General features: G+C 42.3%; 1 protein-coding gene across 5 annotated transcripts in view; it reads right to left on the bottom strand.

Moving 5' to 3' along the window:
- Nucleotides 1–20219, bottom strand: part of AP3M2 (adaptor related protein complex 3 subunit mu 2) — an 88362-nt gene that overhangs the window by 55232 nt on the left and 12911 nt on the right. For 3 of the 5 annotated variants that reach the window (XM_033949343.1, XM_033949346.1, XM_033949345.1), the window contains exons 2-4: nt 13152–13500; nt 6311–6482; nt 4958–5095 (exon numbers count right to left, since the gene is read on the bottom strand). In XM_033949343.1, the coding sequence (XP_033805234.1) occupies nt 4958–5095; nt 6311–6482; nt 13152–13424 (583 nt within the window). In that variant the 5' untranslated portion in view covers nt 13425–13500. Of the gene's footprint in view, nt 1–4957; nt 5096–6310; nt 6483–13151; nt 13501–14795; nt 14891–19095; nt 19187–20219 lie in introns of those variants that run through there. The other 2 variants (XM_033949344.1, XM_033949342.1) reach the window with 2 other exon arrangements.

Below are 20219 nucleotides of genomic sequence, written 5' to 3'. Positions count from 1 at the left end.
CGTCTGGCCATTGCAGATATGAACTCTAAATCAGGTTCATTATATTTACGTTGTTGGATGCCTTTTTGTGCTACTCTGACACCGGTTGTACGCAGTAGACTGTTGAATTGATGTGCTAATTTTATGGCTGTTCCCATGGGAGGGAGTGGGAGGGTGGGTGGGTGGGTGGTTGGGAGATTGACTTGTTAGAGTTGGAAAGTGCTGCCTTGACTCTGTTGCTGGATTGATTGATTCTTTGTTTTGTTACTTATTTAAATGAATAAAAAAGATTTAAACATAAAGTAAATTTTAGTTCCCACTTGTATATTTATTTGCACTGGGGTGCTCTGTACAGCTCTATATGCACATAGTAGCTTTGCACTTTATACTCTTCCATGAATTTTGTAACATCTAAGAACATAAGAATTGTCATACTGGGACAAACTGAAGGTCCATCAAGCCCAGTATCCTGTTTCCAACAGTGGCCAACCCAGGTCCCAAGTACATAGCTACATCCCAAGTAGTAAAACTGATTTTATGCTGTTTATCCTAGGAATAAACAGTGGATTTCCCTAAGCCATCTCAATAATGGCTTATGTACTTCTCTTTTAGGAAATTATCCAAACCATTTTTAAACCCTGCTAAGCTAACTGATTTCACCACATTCTCTGGCAATGAATTCCAGAATTAATTACACATTGTGTGAAGAAATATTTCTCTGGTTTGTTTTAAATCTACTACTTACTCCCCTCTTTTACAAAGCCGCGCTAGTGGCTGCTGCGCAGTAACGGCCCTGAAGCCCTTAGAGATTTAAAGGGCTTCGGGGCTGCTGCCACATGGCAGCCGCTAGCACAGCTTTGCAAAAAAGGGGGTTAGTAGCTTCGTAGCATGTCCCCTAATTCTAGTATTTTTGGAAAGAGTAAATAAGCGATTCACATCTACCCTTTTACTAAGGTGCGCTAGCATTTTTAGCGCACACAGGATATTACTGTGCGCTACGCGGCTAGAACTAATGCCAGCTCAATGCTGGCATTAAGGTCTAGCACACGCGGCAATTCAGCGTGCGCTATTCTGTGCGTTAATGCCCTAACGCAGCTTAGTAAAAGGATCCCTCAGTATTTTATAGACCTCTATTTATTTATTTCGATTTTTATCCCTTCCTCCCAGTGGCTTAGAACGGCCTACAAGCAAACATTCACAGTGGAGTACATTTGGACAATACAAAGACTATACAGTAGTTTAAGTACAAGGACTATACAGCAATTTAAGTACAGGTTAAGAATGGACTATAGAGCAATTTAAGTAGAGGTTCAAAATGGAGAAGAGAGGGTAGAAAGAAGAGGGAGTTTAAGGGGGGGGGTGAAGGGGTAGATTGCAGTTGTAATTTTAGTTGAAGAGGAGGGTCTTTACCGCTTTCCGGAAGGTCATCAATGAGTTCTGTAATCTGATTTGCGGGGGGAGTTGGTTCCAGAGTTGGGGGATGAAGTGGCTGTAGGAGCATTTGCGGGCGGTTTCTGACAGGAGAGACCTTCCTGGGGGGGATGCATGAGCGTTTCTCCATTTCCAAGCGAAGGGGGCAGGTGGGGGTGTACAGGGTTAGCTTGGATTCTATGTAGGCTGGGGTGGTGGTGTAAATTCTTTTATGCGCTATTACCAGGGCCTTGAATGCGCAGCGTTGGTTAATCAGAAGCCAGTGCTCTGTGTGGAGGGCTGGGGAGATGGGGTCATGGTAGTTGAAGCTGTGTAGGAGGCAGATTGCTGCATTTTGTACCCGCTTGAGGTGCTTGAGATCTTTTTTGGCTACTCCATTAAATAGGAAGTTGCAGTAATCCATCCTGGAGAGGGTTCATAGGCACAGAGGAGTTGGGCCAGGTCAGGTGTGGAGATGTAGGGTTTGATCCTTCTCAGTTGGCGGAGGTAGTAGAAGGAGGTAGAGACTATTTGAGATATGTGGGTGGACAGGGACAGGTGGCTGTCTAATGTTACTCCTAGGATGCGTACCTGATCTGCTGCTGTTAGTAAAGTGGAGTCCCATGATAGTGTTGGGTGTGTGTATTTGGTACTTTTTTTCCCGATCCATAAAAGTTTGGTCTTGGAGGCGTTCAGTTGTAGTTTGTTGTTTGTCATCCAGGTTTTCGTGTCAGAGAGGCAGTGTTGGAGGTTGGCGATTTGGGATGATCGGTTTTCGCCTAGTGGGAGGAGCAGCTGGATGTCATCGGCATAGAAGTGGATTTTAATGTTGCACTTCTGGGTTATATCAATGACAGTTCTGATGTAGAGGTTAAATAGGAGGGGGGATAGAAGGGTGCCTTGGGGAATGCCGTATTTGATAGGCTTGGGGTTAGATCTGTGCAGCCCTAGTAGGACTGTTTGGTTCTTTGGTGAAGGAAGGAGGTCAACCACTGGAGGGCAGAGTCCTTGATTCCAAGGCCATAGAGTCTGGATAAGAGGAGGTGGTGGTCGACAGTGTCACTGAGGTCATATCACCCCTGAGCCATCTCTTCTCCAAGCTAACGAGCCCTAGCCACTTTAGCCTTTCCTCATAAGGAAGTCGTCCCATCCCTTTTATCATTTTTGCCAACCTTCTCTGTACCTTTTCTAATTCTGCTATATCTTTTTTCAGATATGGTGACTAAAACTGTACACAGTAGTCGAGTGCAGCCGTACCATAGAGCAATACAAGGGCATTATAACATTTTCATCTTTGTTTTCCATTCCTTTCCTGGTGATTCTTAACATGCTTTCTTAGCAGCTGCCGCACATTGAGCTGAGGGTTTCAACGTATCCTCAACAATGACACCTCTATCATCATCATCAGGTTTTATTCCAATTTTTTTTTTTTTTAATTTATCAAATTTTTTTCATACAATTCTTAAAGAACAGTAAAAAATAAAGATACGCAACAGGAAAATAAAAGAGATAAAGAATATCTAATATAAATCTTTCTAGCCCACATTAATTTGGGGGAGCCACCATAAATTCAAATACATTTAAAGAAAATGAGATATTAAATTTGAGAAAAGATTCAACTACATTTAAAGATTATAAAATATCCAATTTAAGAAAATTTAAAAAAAAAAACTTTCCCCAAGTTAAATCATTCTAATGCTTCTCCTCTTGTTCTTAGATTCCTTTCAAAGATCAGTTCTATTTGACATTATCTTTCCCTTGTTCACGAAAACTTAAAAATTGCTGAAGCTGTGTGGGGTCCCAAAAAATAAATTCCTTCTCATGTATTTTAATTATGCACTTGCAAGAGAATTTTAGAAAAAAAAAGTTGCTGCTAGAGCTAAAACCCTAGGGGGTCCTTTTACAAAGGTGCGGTTTAACGCATGAAATACCGCGCGTTAAACCGCCTGCCGTGCTAGTACCTAACGCCTCCATTGATGAGGCGTTAGGATTTTAGACTGCCTCGGGGGTTAGCGCGTGATGAAATGTCCGACGCGCTAACCCCCGTAGCGCGCCTTGATAAAAGGAGCCCTAGGTTTTAACTGAAGAAATTCTTTCCTTCGCATTTGGGTTGCTCTAGCAACATCAGGAAATATCAAAACATTATCCCCACAGAATTTAGTTGTTTTGTTTTTAAAATATCTAATTCACTTAAACAAGTCATCAAGAGAGTGGCCCTGGTTTTAATCACATCTTGGGAATCTTCAAGGAAATGAGTTAAATCAAACTCAGTAGAAACCAAGGGCTCCTTTTACAAAGGTGCACTAGCGTTTATAGCGCATGTACGGGATTAGCACGTGCTAGCCAAAAAAATACCGCCTGCTAAGCGCGCACTAAAACCGCTGGTGCAACTTTGTAAAAGGAGCCCCAAAAGATTTGTTCCCTGAACAGATGTAACTTTTTTTTTCTGTGGTATATCATAACAATTTTATATAGAAAAGGTTTTTGAATTTGTTAAGCCTAATATCTCTTACAAATATTTTCGCAATAAATTCTATAGAGATATCAAATGAGGTTAAGGAAAATTAACAAAACAGAGATTTTTTTGAATGTGACAAATTCTCCATAATTTCCAAGGTTTTATTCCAGTTTTATAAAAATCCCATTCAAAGTGGTTGACATTCAAATAAAATTTAAAAAAGGATCAAAACAGCCAACATTTGGGAACTTCAGCATACATTCTGAAGCCGATTGGCTGGATCACATAATTAGAAATTCTACAGCTCTTTTTACAGGTAGTAATATTTTTTGCCGACAGCATAAGAATTAGCCAGAGACATCAGTGCGCGTGTGCTCTTAGACCACATTTGTCTTGCAAACTCATTTGAATATCATCTTCAGTCGGGGAGGGGGGGCAGCCCACTCTGGGCACCATGTTGGTGGGGACGCCAGCACCCCAACTCCTCTTCACCCCTTCCTCTTCCCATTCCTTCCCTCGCCACATACGCGCCCCCTTCCCTTCCCCCGTACCTCTAGTTGTTCACCGCCGCGAGCAACAACAACTTCAACATGCTCCTTGCAACCGCGTCGTCTCTCTCGCTGACGTCGCTTCCGGGTGCCGCCCATAGGAAGTGACGTCGGCGGGAGAGCTGACGGGGTTGTGAGGAGCATGTTGAAGTTCTTGTTGCTCGTGGCAATGAACAACAAGGGGTACGGAGGAAGAGAAGGCAGCGCGCACGCGGCAGGGAGGATCGGTGAAGGCGCGGGAGGTGGAGATGAGGGCGGGGGAAGGGCGCCTCTCACCGTCGCTACGCCACTGTCTTCAGCTACTGTCATCAGTCTAAGCCAATACATTACAAACTGCAATATCCAGATTTCTCCAGGACTAATACAGCCACTAGAAATTTGCCCAGCAGATGAATTACATGGCATGCTAACTGCCTTAAGGTGCTCATTTTCAAAGCCCATAGATTGACAAAGTTCCACAGCAACCTTTGCAGCTTCGTAAGGCTATATGCTTTGAAAATGAGCCTCCAAATGAACCATAACTGTGCATTCCTAATTAATTAATTTTGCAGGAAGAAAGTACCTGATTTGTCAATGATTGCATCAATCTCTTCAATCACATCAAAATATGCTTCGTTATTGGTGTATTTAACACCAGTCCGTCTCCAGGGTACCACAGAAAGCTGTCCAGTAGGGAGCTGATCACCCACATTGGTGCTTCCTGTAAAAAGGAAGAAACTAGTAGAGTTTAATTCCTGACTGTAAGTTTTGCAGTCCCTCCTAGTCTTGGCATCATAACAGTTCTTCTCAGTATTAGTCCAGAGTCACCCATCTCAATTCTAGACTACAGCTATTCTTCCCAGCCCCAGGCAACAAATATCCTCCCCTTGCTCCAGATAGTGGACATGAGTCACCCCTATCAGCACCAGGATACAGCTGCACCTTTTCCGGAAGTGGAGGAGCCACCTAAGGTCCAGGGGACCACTGCAGCTTCTTGTTACTCTGGGCAAGTCACGTAACCCACATAAGAACATAAGAATGGCCTTACTGGGTCAGACCAATGGTCCATCAAGCCCAGTAGACCGTTCTCACGGTGGCCAATCCAGGTCACTAATACCTGGCCAAAACCCAAAGATTGTCAACATTCCATGCTACCAATCCAGGGCAAGCAGAGGCTTCCCCCATGTCTTAATAACAGACTATGGACTTTTCCTACAAGAATTTGTCCAAACCTTTCTTAAAACCAGCTACGCCAGTGTTTCTCAACTCGGTGCTGGAGTAACCCCTTGCCAGTCAGGTTTTCAGAATATCCACAATGAATATGCAAATTTCTTTCATGCATATTCATTGTGGATATGCTGAAAACCTGACTGGCAAAGGGGTACTCTACGACCAATTTGAGAAACACTGAGCTACGCTATCCGCTTTTACCACAACCTCTGGCAATGCGTTCCAGAGCTTAACTATTCTCTGAGTGAAAAAATATTTCCTCCTATTGCCCCAGGTATATAATAAGTACCCTGTATATAACATATAAATTACCTTGATTGTAACCACAGAAAGGTGGTATATCAAATCCCTTTGGGACTGACTGCTCTAAATCTAAGCCTCAGAGGATAGCTGTCATTCTCAGTCACAGGACACAAGTATCCTTTCCAGGACTGAGCCAGAGTCATATCTTCCAGCCCAAGAAACAGCTGTGCCTTCCACTGCTAAACATGAGGCATCTCTTCCAAACTTGAATCTCAGGCTTGCCCCTGCCAGAGGCAAAGAAATACCTTTTTTGTTTGGCGGGGCAAAGCAAACTAATGTCCAATTCTGACCTTAAGCTCTCTATTTGCTGATACTGTGCTGGACAAACTATTGGCCAGGGTGTGGTCCCAGTGGTCCATCCCATTCTGTTGCCTATTAGACCTGCCCCTCCTAGACCCTGTACCTGTAATGGTGTTGACGACAGTTCGAAGGATGGTGGGAGGTTTGATTAGTTCTTTTAGAATATTGGATTCTGTAGCTAGAGGGAATCCATTGTCCAGCATTTCTTCCAAAACTTCATACACCACCACCACATTATCTTTAATTACCATTTCTGAGCACACACCAAAATAATCCTGTAAAGTGCAGACAGAAAAATATACATTAGTCCATTTTCACCTGATTTTGGCTTATTTGTCTAAGTCGGGACAATGTTTCACTTGGGTTTTGTATTATTAAACAGAGTATCTACAGATGTTGTTTTTGAACTATAGTTAAGAGTAGTGCTGCCCAATTTATGATTTGAATAGATTCACCGATTCGAATCAGGTGAATCGATTCAAATCGATTCAATTTTATTAAAAAAATTGGCCTTCCGATTCAATGACCAACCCTTCCACCCCGTGCCTTCCTAAAACAGGAGTGGCAGCACTGTCTCTTGCTGGCCGTCCGCTGCCACTCCTGCTTGAAGGGGGAGGGTCAGTCAGAAAGGCCTGCATGTTCCCCCAGCTTCCCCGCTCTTACCGTAAGCTAATACGGCAGCCTGCAGGATCGCTGGTGCTGTAGTGATCCTTGCAGCTGCCCATTGTACTCAACAGCACGTTCTCTCTGCTACGGTCCCGCCCCTCCTCTGACGTCAGGGTTAGGATCGCGGCAGAGGAAATGTGCCACTGAGGATGACGGCAGCTGCAGGAATCACTATAGCACTGGTGATCCTGCAGACTGCCATATTAGCTTAAGGTAAAAGCGGGGAAGCTGGGGGAACATGCAGGCTTGCGAGGGGAGCAGGCCTTCACAGGGGAAGGGGGGGGCAGTATAACAAATTTGCTATACTCGGATGTTGAAGACTGAGAGATGCCTGCCAGCCCTGTGCAGAGTAAGGAGGAGGAAGGGGTAAGAGAGAGTAAGACCTGGGGTGAAGTAAGAGATGCCAGACCTGGGGTGAAGTGAAGGGAAGAGAGAGACCAAGCCAAAAAGAGGGGGAGGAAAACAGAGGAGAGGTGCTGGACTAATGGAGAAAGGGAGAGAGAAATGCAAGACCACAAGGGGAAGGGTACAAGAGGGACACATACTGCTCTAAAGTAGGTGGTCAGAGTGCAGGATGGTAGGAGAGATAGTAGGAGAAAACCTGTACCTGGGGAAGGGGATACAGGAGGTAAAGAAGAGAGACAGAAGAAGCTGGATATGGGGAGAGACATCAAATAGAGATAAGATGCTGGGCGTGGAGGGAGCATAGGAACAAGGACACAAAGGGGACACTACTGGAGAGGAGAATAGGGACAGGGACACAGAAAGGGTAGTTTCGAAAAGGAGAGATTGTGGATCTGTGGATGGTGGGGTCCATCGCTGCAGCTGCGGGGGCATGGAGATGAAAAAAAGGAAAGATGCCAGACCTCCAGGGGAAGAAAGGTAAACAGAAGGGGAGGACAGAGATGGAAGATGGATGGTCAGCATGGAAAAAGAAGAAAGAAGGAAAGTCTGATTAGAAAACTACCAGAGCCTGGGACCAACATGATTTGAAAAATGACCAGACAACAAAAGGTAGGAAAAATAATTTTATTTTCTGTTTTGTGATTACAATATGTCAGATCTGATATGTGTATCCTTCCAGAGCTGGTGTTAGACCGTAAACGTGAGCTAGGATTTTTTTTTTTAATTCTTTATTCCTTTTTAATCATTCAACAAGTGTACAATAAAAATTGATACATAGGCTCAAAAACAACACTTGATAAATCCATCAAGATAATAACAATTATATATATATATATATATAAATCCCTCACCCACCCTCCCTTTCAATACTATTTTTCTTAATTCATTTAACCTTTTTCTTATTTCCTTTTACCTTTTTATTCACTTATACAATCCCTCCCCCTTCCCCTCCATTAATAATTTATGTTAAAAATGGTGTTTATTCATTACAAAACAATGCTAATGGCTCCCATATTTTATTAAACCTTTTATAATTTCAATTTTGTATTGCTATTGAACGTGAGCTAGGATTTAACAGAGAGAGGAAAAGTATTTTTTGTTTATTTATTTTGTTTACCCCACAGAACCAGTGTGGGTAGGAGAGGGCAAAGAGGCTATAAAAGGGGTGAAGAGGTTATAAAATAAACCCACCCAATTGAGCAGGAAAATTGAATTGAAAAATCGATTCAATAGGCTGAATCAAATTGAATTGATTTTTTTTTTCCTGGCTCAAGTCATGAAATCTGGCAAGGACTTTTAGAAGAGATGACAGTGTGATGGACTTTATGTGGGTCTGGCTAACAACAGCCCTTGAACCTTGCTTAAGAAAAATGTTTATTCTTGAGCTGAGAAAGGGTTTTGCCTTATCAGAGCCTGTGAGGTAAGACGTTCAGATCTGTACTTAATAAAAAAAAAACAACTATTATATCTATAAGAATGTCCAAGCTGTTTGTGTGAATGGGCAGAAGGTCCAGGAAAATCTGGACTGGACTCTGCCACCACCCCATATAGCTGGCTCATAAGAAAAGAGGAATATTCATCAGGCATATGAATGAAGGCTCTGACCTCTAGGGTGGGGCAGAGAACTATCTTAAAACTTTATGAGACCTTCTCTCAAGCAGATTTGCTTTGTAACTATAAGGGTAATATTGACAGACAGATAATTGGCTCTGGGAGTCTTCCTTCACAGTTTCTATAAGCTCTGTACAAAGCCTGCAGATACATTACACCTGTGGACTTCATCCCAAAGATTTTAGTCTGAAATTTGACCTTTATAGGTCTAATTTTACAACAGGATACCTGTGTGAGAAGTCCATAAAGACATCTATTTTCTAATAGCAACATAGATGCCTATGTGCATTTATAATATAGGCCCTATATCCAGCCCCAATACATGATAATTCCACTGCATAATTTACACTTGCTGTAAAGCAGGTAAGGGAAAGATGGGATTTGATATACAATACTCCCCCGATATTCGCGGGGGTTCCGTTCCAGGAACCCCCGCGAATATCGATAAATCGTGAATATGGTTTTTAGGCAGGGGAGACAGGAGAGGGCAGCTGGAGAGACAGGAGAAGGCAGCTGGAGTGCCAGCGAGTGAAGGAAATCACTGGCGGTATGCTCCGACCGCCTCTTCCTGTACTAAAGTCAGGCCTCACCAATCAGGAGCTGCTTTGACACCCGAGTGATTTCCTTCACTTGCCGGCGCTCCGGCTGCCCTCTCCTGCCTCTCCAGCTGCTCTCTCCTGCCCCCCCCCCTTTATGGTCGGAAAATACCGCGAATGACTGGGACCGCAAACTGCGGACCGCAAATTTGCGGGGGAGCACTGTACTGCCTTACTGTGACTACAATCAAAGCAATTTTCATACACGTACTTATTTTGTATTGCTGAAATTGACAGGCCTGGATTCTTTATAGGGCATCGATATCAGCAGCCACAGATCATATGTCAATCATGTGACAGCGCCCTACAGAGAATCGCACTAGAGATTGATAGGGGCCAAATTTTTCCCTGTCCCCGCGGGAACTCATTTCTCCGTCCCATTCCCGTAAGTTCTTTTCCTGTCCCTGCCCCATTCCTACAAGCTCCATCTTCATCTGCACAAGCCTCAAATACTTGAAAATCATAAGTGTTTGAGGTTTGTGCGGTTAAGGCAGAGCTAATGGGAATTGGGCAGGGGCAGGGACAGCGACAAAACTTGCGGGGACGGGACAGGGAAATTGAGTTCCTGTGGGGACGGGGAAAAAATTGTCCCCCTGTCATTCTCTAAATCACATCTCTGTGAAAGATAGGGGCCGGTAATGTAGGCCAGGGTTTTCCAGGCCTATATTTCCAATGCCTAACTATGCCGTGAATCGCACTTACATAGGTGCTTTATGCCACCTAATGCCACTGCAGGCATTAGCCACACCTATAGTAGTGTTAAGCACCGTAAACCTACATAGGTGCGATTCCGGCGTCTTTTATTTAGGCACCAGTAGGCACTTTAATTTCACCGTTTGTCGCTGTTTTAAATGGTGTTTCTCAATTAACTTAGGTGCCGGTAGGGTGCCTACCAGTGCCTAAGGTTCGGCACCATTTAAAGAATGTCCCCCTTAATGCCTAACTCAAAACTAGCTATGTTGGGGTGTTCTCAGGGCAGAGTCAGAACTTGGGCACTTAAATGCCAAAATTCAGCCCTTAAGCAGCCAGTTTTAGTGTAAATATGGAACTGTATAAAAATCTGTCCTATCTTTATGCACTAATTCATAGCTGCTGAATGTTGACTTAAGCAGCTATGCGCCAGAAGACTTATGAGGAGAGACTGGAAGCCCTGAATATGTATACCCTAGAGAGGAAAGGAGGGACAGAGAAGATATGATTCAGATGTTCAAATACTTGAAGGGTATTAACGTAGAACAAAATCTTTTCCAGAGAAAGGAAAATGGTAAAACCAGAGGACATAATTTGAGGTTGAGGGGTGGTAGATTCAAAGGCAATGTTAGGAAATTCTACTTTACGGAGAGGGTGGTGGATGCCTGGAATGCGCTTCCGAGAGAGGTGGTGGAGAGTAAAACTGTGACTGAGTTCAAAGAAGCGTGGGATGAACACAGAGGATCTAAATTCAATATTAAATATTGAACTAAGGCCAGTACTGGGCAGACTTGCACGGTCTGTGTCTGTGTATGGCCGTTTGGTGGGAGATGGGCTGGGGAGGGCTTCAGTGGCTGGGAGGGTGTAGATGGGCTGGAGTAGAACCCAAGCACAGTACCGGGTAGAGCTTTGGATTCTTGCCCAGAAATAGCTAAGAAAAAAATTAAAAAATTTAAATTGAATCAGGTTGGGCAGACTGGATGGACCATTCAGGTCTTTATCTGCTGTCAACTACTATGTTACTATGTTAACTAGCTCAAAAATAACCAGATATTCAGAGCTGAAGCTTGGACAGGGACTGGCATTGAATATCTGGGAATAGCTCCGTCGGCGGAGAATAAAATGCTCACTATTACCAGTTGATTAATCCCTTCAACGTGGGCAGTTAGTTTTTAACTGGCAAGAAGATATACAACAGGGGCGTCCAACCTGTGGCCCAAGGGTCACATGTGGCCCCGTGAAGTATTTTGTGTGGCTTCGTTCAAGGGCAATGCAGTGTTTTCCTCCGCTGCCCCCGGGTGTTTACCGTCTTGCTGCAGCGTTTGCGTTTTTGTGCGGCCCCAGAAACATTTTTTTCGGCCAAAAGGCTGGACACCCCCGATATACAACATCAATCAAAACTCACCAGTTCTAGTTTTTTGTATAAATCTCTTTCTTCATACAATATGCATATCTGATATAATCAATACATCATTTTAAAATTCAATGTATTTTTGTATTATTTATTTATTAGCTTTTAAAATTTGTTGTTTATCTTTCTATTGTTAGAAGCCCTCAGAAGTGGCTCTCATATGGGACATGTTTCGTCCACTGAGAAATTTTTATATAGCCGCAAGCTTCCTCATTGCTTCAATTTTATTATAATAATAATAATAACTTTATTCTTATATACCGCCAACAATCTTGCGACTTCTAGGCGGTTCACAATAAAGAGAAACTGTACATACAGCGAATTACAGGGTATAGCAGTGTACATCTGATAATGGGAACCTTAATGATAATAACAACAGTTCGTATGCTACAGGGCCTTGAAGTGCCATGCGGCTTACAAAGAATTAGAAAAATTCCATAAATTGAATGGGCTATTCATAGTTTGTGATTGGGGTTAACGGTTTACAAATTCAGTTTTGGGGATGATATTGCAAAGGGGCTATTGTCCTGGTTCATTACCTAGGTGTTTATTATAACAAAAACTTTTTTTCTTTTCTTTTTTTAATAATGTTTTAAAACTTATTTTATGTGCACTTATCTTAATCTGCCATTCATCGTCTCACTGCCAAACCCAATGCCGACATGCATGTTTCGCTATCTGCGTCAGGACAAGGTTTATTTGGTTTTCCATGTATCTACTTGCATGCATATATTCAGCAATATGGCGCCAGATACATGGAAAATTAAATAAACCCTGCCCTGACGCAGATAGCAAAACACGTATGTCGGCATTGGGTTTGACAGTGAGACGATGAATGGCAGACTGAGATAAGTGCACATAAAAAGTTTTTGTTATAATAAAATTGAAGCCAACGAGGAAGCTTGCAGCTATATAAAAATTTCTCAACGGGCGAAACATGGTCCGTATATGAGAGTCGCTTCTGAGGGCTTCTAACAATAGAAATATAAACAAAAAATGTTAAAAGCTAATAAATGGAAAAAAAACAAAAAAATTTACTGCAAGGTGATATATACATTGGAATTTAAAATGAAGTATTGATTATATCAGATATGCATACTGTATGAGGAAAGATTTATACAAAAAACTGACACTATTACCAGTTGAACATTGGCCCCATAGTTTATAAAATACTCTACCCCTGCTCCCCCAAACTATGTTCCCAGGAACAGCTACATACAGAGTGCATATAAGGAAGTGCCTTCTTGTCAGTGCATACATTTATATAGGGCTCCTTTTACAAAGGTGCGCTAGCGTTTTTAGCGCAAGCATAGGATTAGTGTGCGCTAGCCGAAAAAATACCGCCTGCTTAAAAGGAGGTGGTAGCGCGTGCGGCATTTTAGCGCGTGCTAAAACCTCTAGCGTACCTTTGTAAAAGGAGCCTAGATATACTGTATATAGCCATACAGTTTTATGTTTTGCTTTTTTCTGTGTGTAATATAGGCTTTACACATGGAAAAACCTGTCATTTTGCAAAAAAAAAAAAAAAAAAAAAGTCTCCCTACTTCTCACAATTATTCACATACCTGAAATGTGTCCACCACACGGTGCAAGAACTCAATGGCAAAAAGTGGGGGCACTTCTGTCTGGATTACAGCTACGAAGAATATTTTGTGCCGGTAAACACTCAGCAAGTAGTGATGTGGAGTGGGGATCACAGGCGGGACATTCTCAGCCTCTGTTGCTCTTTCTTGTGCCTCGAAAAAATAGTCACAAACAGAACGGCTGACAATGCTTTTCCAGTGCTTCTCCAGGAAGATGTCTCCCGAGGAGTTGATCAGGAAGAGGCTGTGAATCATAGCTGAGCCACCAAAACAAAAGTTTGAAGATGAGAACTATCTTTCCTTAAATTGTGGCTCATGAAAGAATTCAGACCTGGAAAACAGAAAGTGCAGTCAGAGTTCAAGTTGAAAAGAGAAATGAGAGGAACTCATGTGGGGTGAATAGCATGATTAGCTGATGGATAATGATCCAATGAGTTACCAATCAGGTAATCTCTGATACAGTTTCTGGCAATTTATAATATCTCACTGTATCACCTTCATAATTTTACTATTCATCTTTAAAACCTGTACCACTGATCTCTCTATCTCAGCAGAGATCTAATGCCTTACTTTCCTTCATAATCTCGTAGATCCATCAACCAAAATCATCTGATCATTCCTACCTTTTGACAAATTATCTCAGATATCATTCGTAGTTCAATCTTTTCTGTACAAGTTCCTGAACTGTGGAATTTCCAGCCACCTCATCTCAGACTTCACTAATATTTTCTGATGCATACCGGTATATCTAAGCGTACTTTCTTCCAGGTTGAGCATTGTGGCCTCCCCTCTTGTATTTCCCATCCTTAATTTTTTCTAAATATTGCAGTGTCTTCACGTACTCCCTTCCCTAACTCCTTTTTTTTTTTTTTGCTGTGAAATGGTGTGGTGGTTGTGTTAGTCCACTTTCCAAGATAATATAAAGAAATAGAACAAAAAAACAAAGTAAATAAGGTAATACCTTTTTTATTGGACTAACTCAATGACATTTAGACATTTTATGATAGGTGGGATATCAAAACTTAATAAAACCTGGAAAAAACAACAACTATTTTCCTTTCAGTGATCTATGCTATCTAAAACCGTCTTGTGTTTTATTTCCTGTACAGTATCATGTATTCTTGTTCTCTAAAACCAAATACAGAGGAAGCAAGCTTCTAGATTTTTCATCCTTTTTCTACATATCTCAAACTTCTTTGTTTCAGCTACTGCGGTACAAACTCTGGAAATTCTCACAGCCTTCACTCTGGTCTTTTGAACGATTTTTGTTACACTTTCCTCACAGGCCACCATTATATGGCAGAATTACTGCAATTCATTCATTAGCTTTTCCTCCTTTGACTCTTCCAATTGTTACAGCATGATACAATGAAAAAGATTTTTAATAATCCAAAATCTTAGACAACATGCCAGATTTAGACTCCATATTCTGATTCTTATTATTTAGCACATGACCAGATGGTTCGGTTAGGCTGGCATGGGCTTCAACAGCAACTCCAATAGTTGGAACCTAAGGACAGTACCGGGCAGACTTCTACGGTCTATGTCCTAGAAATGCCAATTTAATCATGGACCGTTCAGATCGTTATCTGCCATCATTTACTATGTTGCTGTTAAGAAACTTACACCATATCCAGCACCAATTCTTTGGTCATCCAGTCAAAACTATTGATTAAATTTATCTTCCTCTGTTACAACCATGCCATCTCATATCTTGAAACCTGCAAAATTCAAGATAGTCCACTATTATTTCCTGAGTAGTCACTCCATGAATTTGGCTACAAGCCAGACTGACAGTCATTATAGGACTCCGTATTTCCACTTTTCTGGGAGGGGCAATAGTCACCTATCTTTAATTCTATGCAATATCCTCCTAATTCTATAAACTTAAGCTCTCAAATTTCTGACTAGTGCACGATTTTGCACATGCAAATAATAGAATAAGGTCATAAGTTGCACATATGACCATTCAATAATTGGCTATTAATTCTAATTAACAGCAAATTATTGGCTATAATCAGTCCTAATTGGCACCAATTAGCAGTTACGCTCTTAGGGTTAGATGTACTAAAACTGTCATTAAGACCGTGAGGGTCACTGTGATCCGATTTTTTGGCCCATTTCTAAAGAGCAATCACTTGAACCGGTGCTATTTAACTTATTTTATAAACGATCTGGAACTTGGAACGACGAGTGAAGTGCTTAAATTTGCAGATGACACTAAACTGTTTAAAGTTGTTAAAATGCATGTGGATTGTGAAACATTGCATGCAGACCTTAGGAAAAGGGAAGACTGGGGGTCCAAGTGGCAGATGAAATTTAATGTGGACAAATGCAAAGTGATGCATATTGGGAAGAATAACCCAAATCACAGTTACCGGTTGCTAGGGTCCACCTTGGGGATTAGCACACAAGAAAAGGATCTGGGTATCATTGTAGACAATACGATGAAACCTTCTGTCCAATGTGTGGCGGCAGCCAAAAAAGCAAACAAGATGCTAGGAATTATTTTTAAAAAGGGATGGTTAACAAGACTAAGAATGCTATAATACCTCTGTATCGTTCCATAGTGCCCACCTCACCTGGAGTGTTGCGTTCAATTCTGGCCTCCTTATCCCAAGAAAGATATAGCAGCACTAGAAAAGGTTCAAAGAAGAGCAACCAAGTTGATAAAGGGATGGAGTTCCTCTCGTATGAGGAAAGACTACAAAGGTTAGGGCTCTTCAGCTTGGAAAATAAAAGGCTGAGAGGAGATAAGATTAAAGTCTACAAAATCTTGAGTAGAGTAGAACGGGTACAAGTGGATCGATTTTTCACTCTGTCAAAAATTAAAAAGACTAGGGGACATTCGATGAACTTATAGAGTAATACTTTTAAAACCAATAGGAGGAAATATTTTTTCACTCAGAGAATAGTTAAACTCTGGAATGCATTGTCAGAGGTTATGGTAAAAGTGGATAGCATAGCAGGTTTTAAGAAAGGTTTGAAAAATTCCTGGAGGAAAAGTCTATTATGAAGATATGAGAAAAGTCTCTGCTTGCCCTGGATCAGTAGCATGGAATGTTACTACTCTTTGTGTTTTGGCCAGGTACTAGTGACCTGGATTGGCCACTGTGAGAACGGACTACTTGATGGACTATTGGTCCAGTAAGGCTATTCTTATGTTCTTAATGTTTAAACGGCTTCCCTTGCAAATGAGTTTTGTAGAAGGTAGTTGTTATCCCATCCAATCACTTGCTTAGAAACTGGCTCTCAGACATGCACAGAGCTAGTTTGGGGAAGCCCCAACAGCTGAGCGTCAGGGGAAGCCTCAAGGCAGCCTCCTGCTGCTCAGCTGTTTGGGGCTTTTTTTTTTTTTTTTTTTACATAGCATAGATATTGTGCGTGTGTTACACGTGCACATCTGCTCCATAAAAAAAAAAAAATGTGCGTCGAGCCCCCCCCCCTCAATGATGGAGTCATCGGTGGGGGGGCCCGATGACTACAGAAGAAAAATAAAGAGAGGCAGGAGGGATGTCCTGCTGCCGCCGCCGTGAACCCCCTCCCTGGCGAACCGAACCAACCTCCTCCTCTGACCACCTCCCACCAGGACCCCCTTCCCTGTACTTTAATAAAAACCGGCAGGAGGGATGCCCACTCTGTCCTGCCACTGCAACCCCCCCAACTGACCCTATATGCCAAGACCCCACCAAACAGACCACTCCTCTCCACTTCCCCACTCCCCATACTTTACAAAAAATCAGCAGGAGGGATGCCTACTCCCTTCTGCCACCAGATGTCCCTATGACCCCCCCCATGAACCACCCCCAAATCCCTCAACCAACATGTCTACATGAAGACAACAGCAGGAGGGATGCCCAGTTCCTCATGCTCGCAGTTCCATCACTCCAAAAATGGTGGGCCTTCCCGGTGGATCCTGGGATGCACAGGGAGGGGCCTAAGGCCCTGATTAGCTCAGACACCTAAGGCACCTCCAAGGAAAGGGGTCTTAGGCATCTGAGCCAATCAAGACCTTAGATTCCTCCCTTTGTATCCCAGAATGAACTGGGCAGGGGGCCTAAGGCCTTGATTGGCTCAGACACCCCCTGGGAAAGGCCTTAAACATCTGAGCCAATCTGGTCCTTAGGAACCATTCCCGGTGCATCCTGGGATAGAGAGAAGAGTCTAAGGCACTGATTGAATTGGGGGCCACAGGGGGCAGGAGGGAGTGGGCATCCCTTCTGCTGATTTTTTTTTTAAGTATGGGGAGGGGTTTCCTTGCCGGGGGTGGTTCATCTCAGTGCAGGGGATTTTGTTGCAGCAGGAGGGAATGATGCTTGTCTGGGCGGCTGTATCCTTATACACAGAGCCACTCATAACATTGACAGACTTTTGCATATACGACGTACATGTCATCTATTCTAGTGTATACTTATGAAGGGAATTCTTAAAAATAAATTAAAATTCTGGAATCTCTCGTGGCACACCTGGAGCCTCTTCGGGGCACATCAATGTGCCTTGGCACATAGTTTAAGAGACACTGCCTTACAGAAAGAGTTTAGGGGGAAGTTATCAATGTGGAAAATGGTTAAGACATGCTATTTTACTAGATGTCATACTATTTTAGCACAGGATCTTAATGTATTAAAAATAGGACCCTGTGTTAAAATAGTATATGTTAATGCAAAATAGCCTGTATTAACTACATTTTGATAACTACACTCTTTAAACCCTGCACTGCTCTTTGTTTCCCTGGACAAGTCACTTAATCGTCCACTTTCCCAGGTACATTAGATAGATTGTGAGCCCACAGGGACACATAAGGAACATGCTTGAAGTACGCTTTGAGTGTGGTGTTAAAACTACAAAAAGGCGGTATATAAGTCCCAATCCTCTTGCCTCCCCTTAATTTATTTATTTAAAACATTTTTAATCTGCCTTTATCCAAGACGGCTCACAAATTTCCACATATAATAAAAGAAGCGGAGACTTAGAGGGGAGATGAGACTTACAAGACCATGAAGGGCATAGAGAAAGTGGAGAGGGACAGATTCGTCAAACTTTCGAAGACTACAAGAACGAGAGGGCATTCGGAAAAATTAAAAGGGGACAGATTCAAAACCAATGCTAGGAAGTTCTTCTTCACCCAGAGGGTGGTGGACACCTGGAATGCGCTTCCAGAGGGCGTGATAGGACAGAGTACGGTTTTGGGGTTCAAGAAGGGATTGGATGATTTCCTGAAGGAAAAGGGGATAGAAGGGTATAGATAGAGGATTACTATACAGGTCCTGGACCTGATTCGCTGCCGCGTGAGCGGACTGCTGGGCATGATGGACCTCTGCTCTGTCCCAGCAGAGGCACTGCTTATGTTCTTATGTTAAAAGGAGATATATGTCAAATAGAGGAAAATACAAAGTCACAGTATTATATCATCGTGTCCTGAACAAGACTGCATCCAAACTAATTATCAAGTAACACCATTCGTCAATGTAATACATTGTTTTTCAGTAAAAACATAACTCAAATGTTGCTTTGCTGATACTTATACATGTAGATGTATACTTAGCTGTGAAAGATCTTGTATTCTGTACATTTATGCACCCAGTGGTGCATAAATGTAGGTGCCCAGTTATAGAATTGCCCTTGAAATCTATTATTAACGTAACAAAAAAAGGTATCACACCTTAAATATGTTTTATTTCCTCATTTTTCTTACTGTGTAATTGGTATATGAGTTTCTCTCTCACTCTCTTCCTACTCACTCTCTTTTAATTTTATTCCTCGATCAGGTCTGAAGTCCCTTGTCTGTTCTTCCCTATCTGTCACTGTGTGTCTCCATTTTTAAGTCAAAAGGCATCGTTTGTGCTGCTCCGTATTTTTTCCCCTTATTCCCTTCAGTACAAAACCTCTCACTAGCTCCTGGTGTTACATGCCTGTATTTTCCTACCTGGCAGGCCTCTCTGACTCCTCTTCCCCTCAGTGTCCTTGCTCAGCAGCATCCAGCAGGTCCCCTCCCCTCTCTGCCTTCCTTCTCAGCTGATGCTCACACATAAACCCTCCCTTGCCTCTGCACCCTGACATCACTCTCACCCACCCTCTTTCCGTATTTCCCCTCCCTCCCTTCTCCAATGATTTAAAGAACTTTATTGGAATGACAAATCTGTACATGTAGCCAAAGTAATACACTCGGTACTAAACGAAGGAAATATCATGCACACACTCTTGTGATGTACTTGCATTAAAGAGCATTCTGTCACTAGATCCAGAGAAACAGCTGATTGGACAGTGTAGCAGTTCCTCTACCAACCCGCTCTCGGCATTGGTTCTTTATACCTACAGCAAGATACTATTGGCTTATCAAGGAAAGCAGAACATGAATAAGCAGCTTGCTTCTGAGAATCCGCTGCTACCGTAATTGGTGGTTTTTTTTTCTCTTGGTGATAGAATTTATTTGCTTGTACCTCAAGGACAAACCAACCTCTCTCTTCTTGCCATCTTTCACACACTTGATGAAGGAAGGATAGGAGGGGCAGATGGAGGAGAGGAAAGGGATTGTAATATGAACAGTGGAAACAGTAACTGAATATCCTCTTAATAATGAAGTGTATGCTAGGACAACTGTTCATCCATCTTAAAAGGACTGATTGTTCTGTTTCTATTACCCAACTCGTGCTTGCTTCAACCACATCATTTCTATTTATAAAGGCAGGAAGCAGTCAGCTAACTTCAAAGTATGATTCTAACACAAAGAAGGTCACAAAGTAATCTGCAAATACACTAATGAAAGTAATGATTGCATAAAACTGAGATATTTATTCATTATGTACAAACTCCTGTATACATTCTATACACAAAGTCCCTAATCACTGCAGCTTATACTCACAAAGAGAGTTCCCCATTTATGCACAAACATCTGTACAAAACACGTCCAATATACAGAGACATAGCATATCTCCTCACATGTACATTTCCCGCTATACAGGCATAAACAAAAAACTAAACTAAACCTTACGGGGTCCTTTTATCAAGCCGCGCTAGCGGGGTTAGCGCGTCAGACATTTCATCACGCGC

This window comes from Geotrypetes seraphini, chromosome 6 (genome assembly GCF_902459505.1).
Source record: "Geotrypetes seraphini chromosome 6, aGeoSer1.1, whole genome shotgun sequence".
Classification (NCBI taxonomy): Eukaryota; Metazoa; Chordata; class Amphibia; order Gymnophiona; family Dermophiidae; genus Geotrypetes; species Geotrypetes seraphini.
This window is presented reverse-complemented; position numbering and strand designations above follow the sequence as displayed.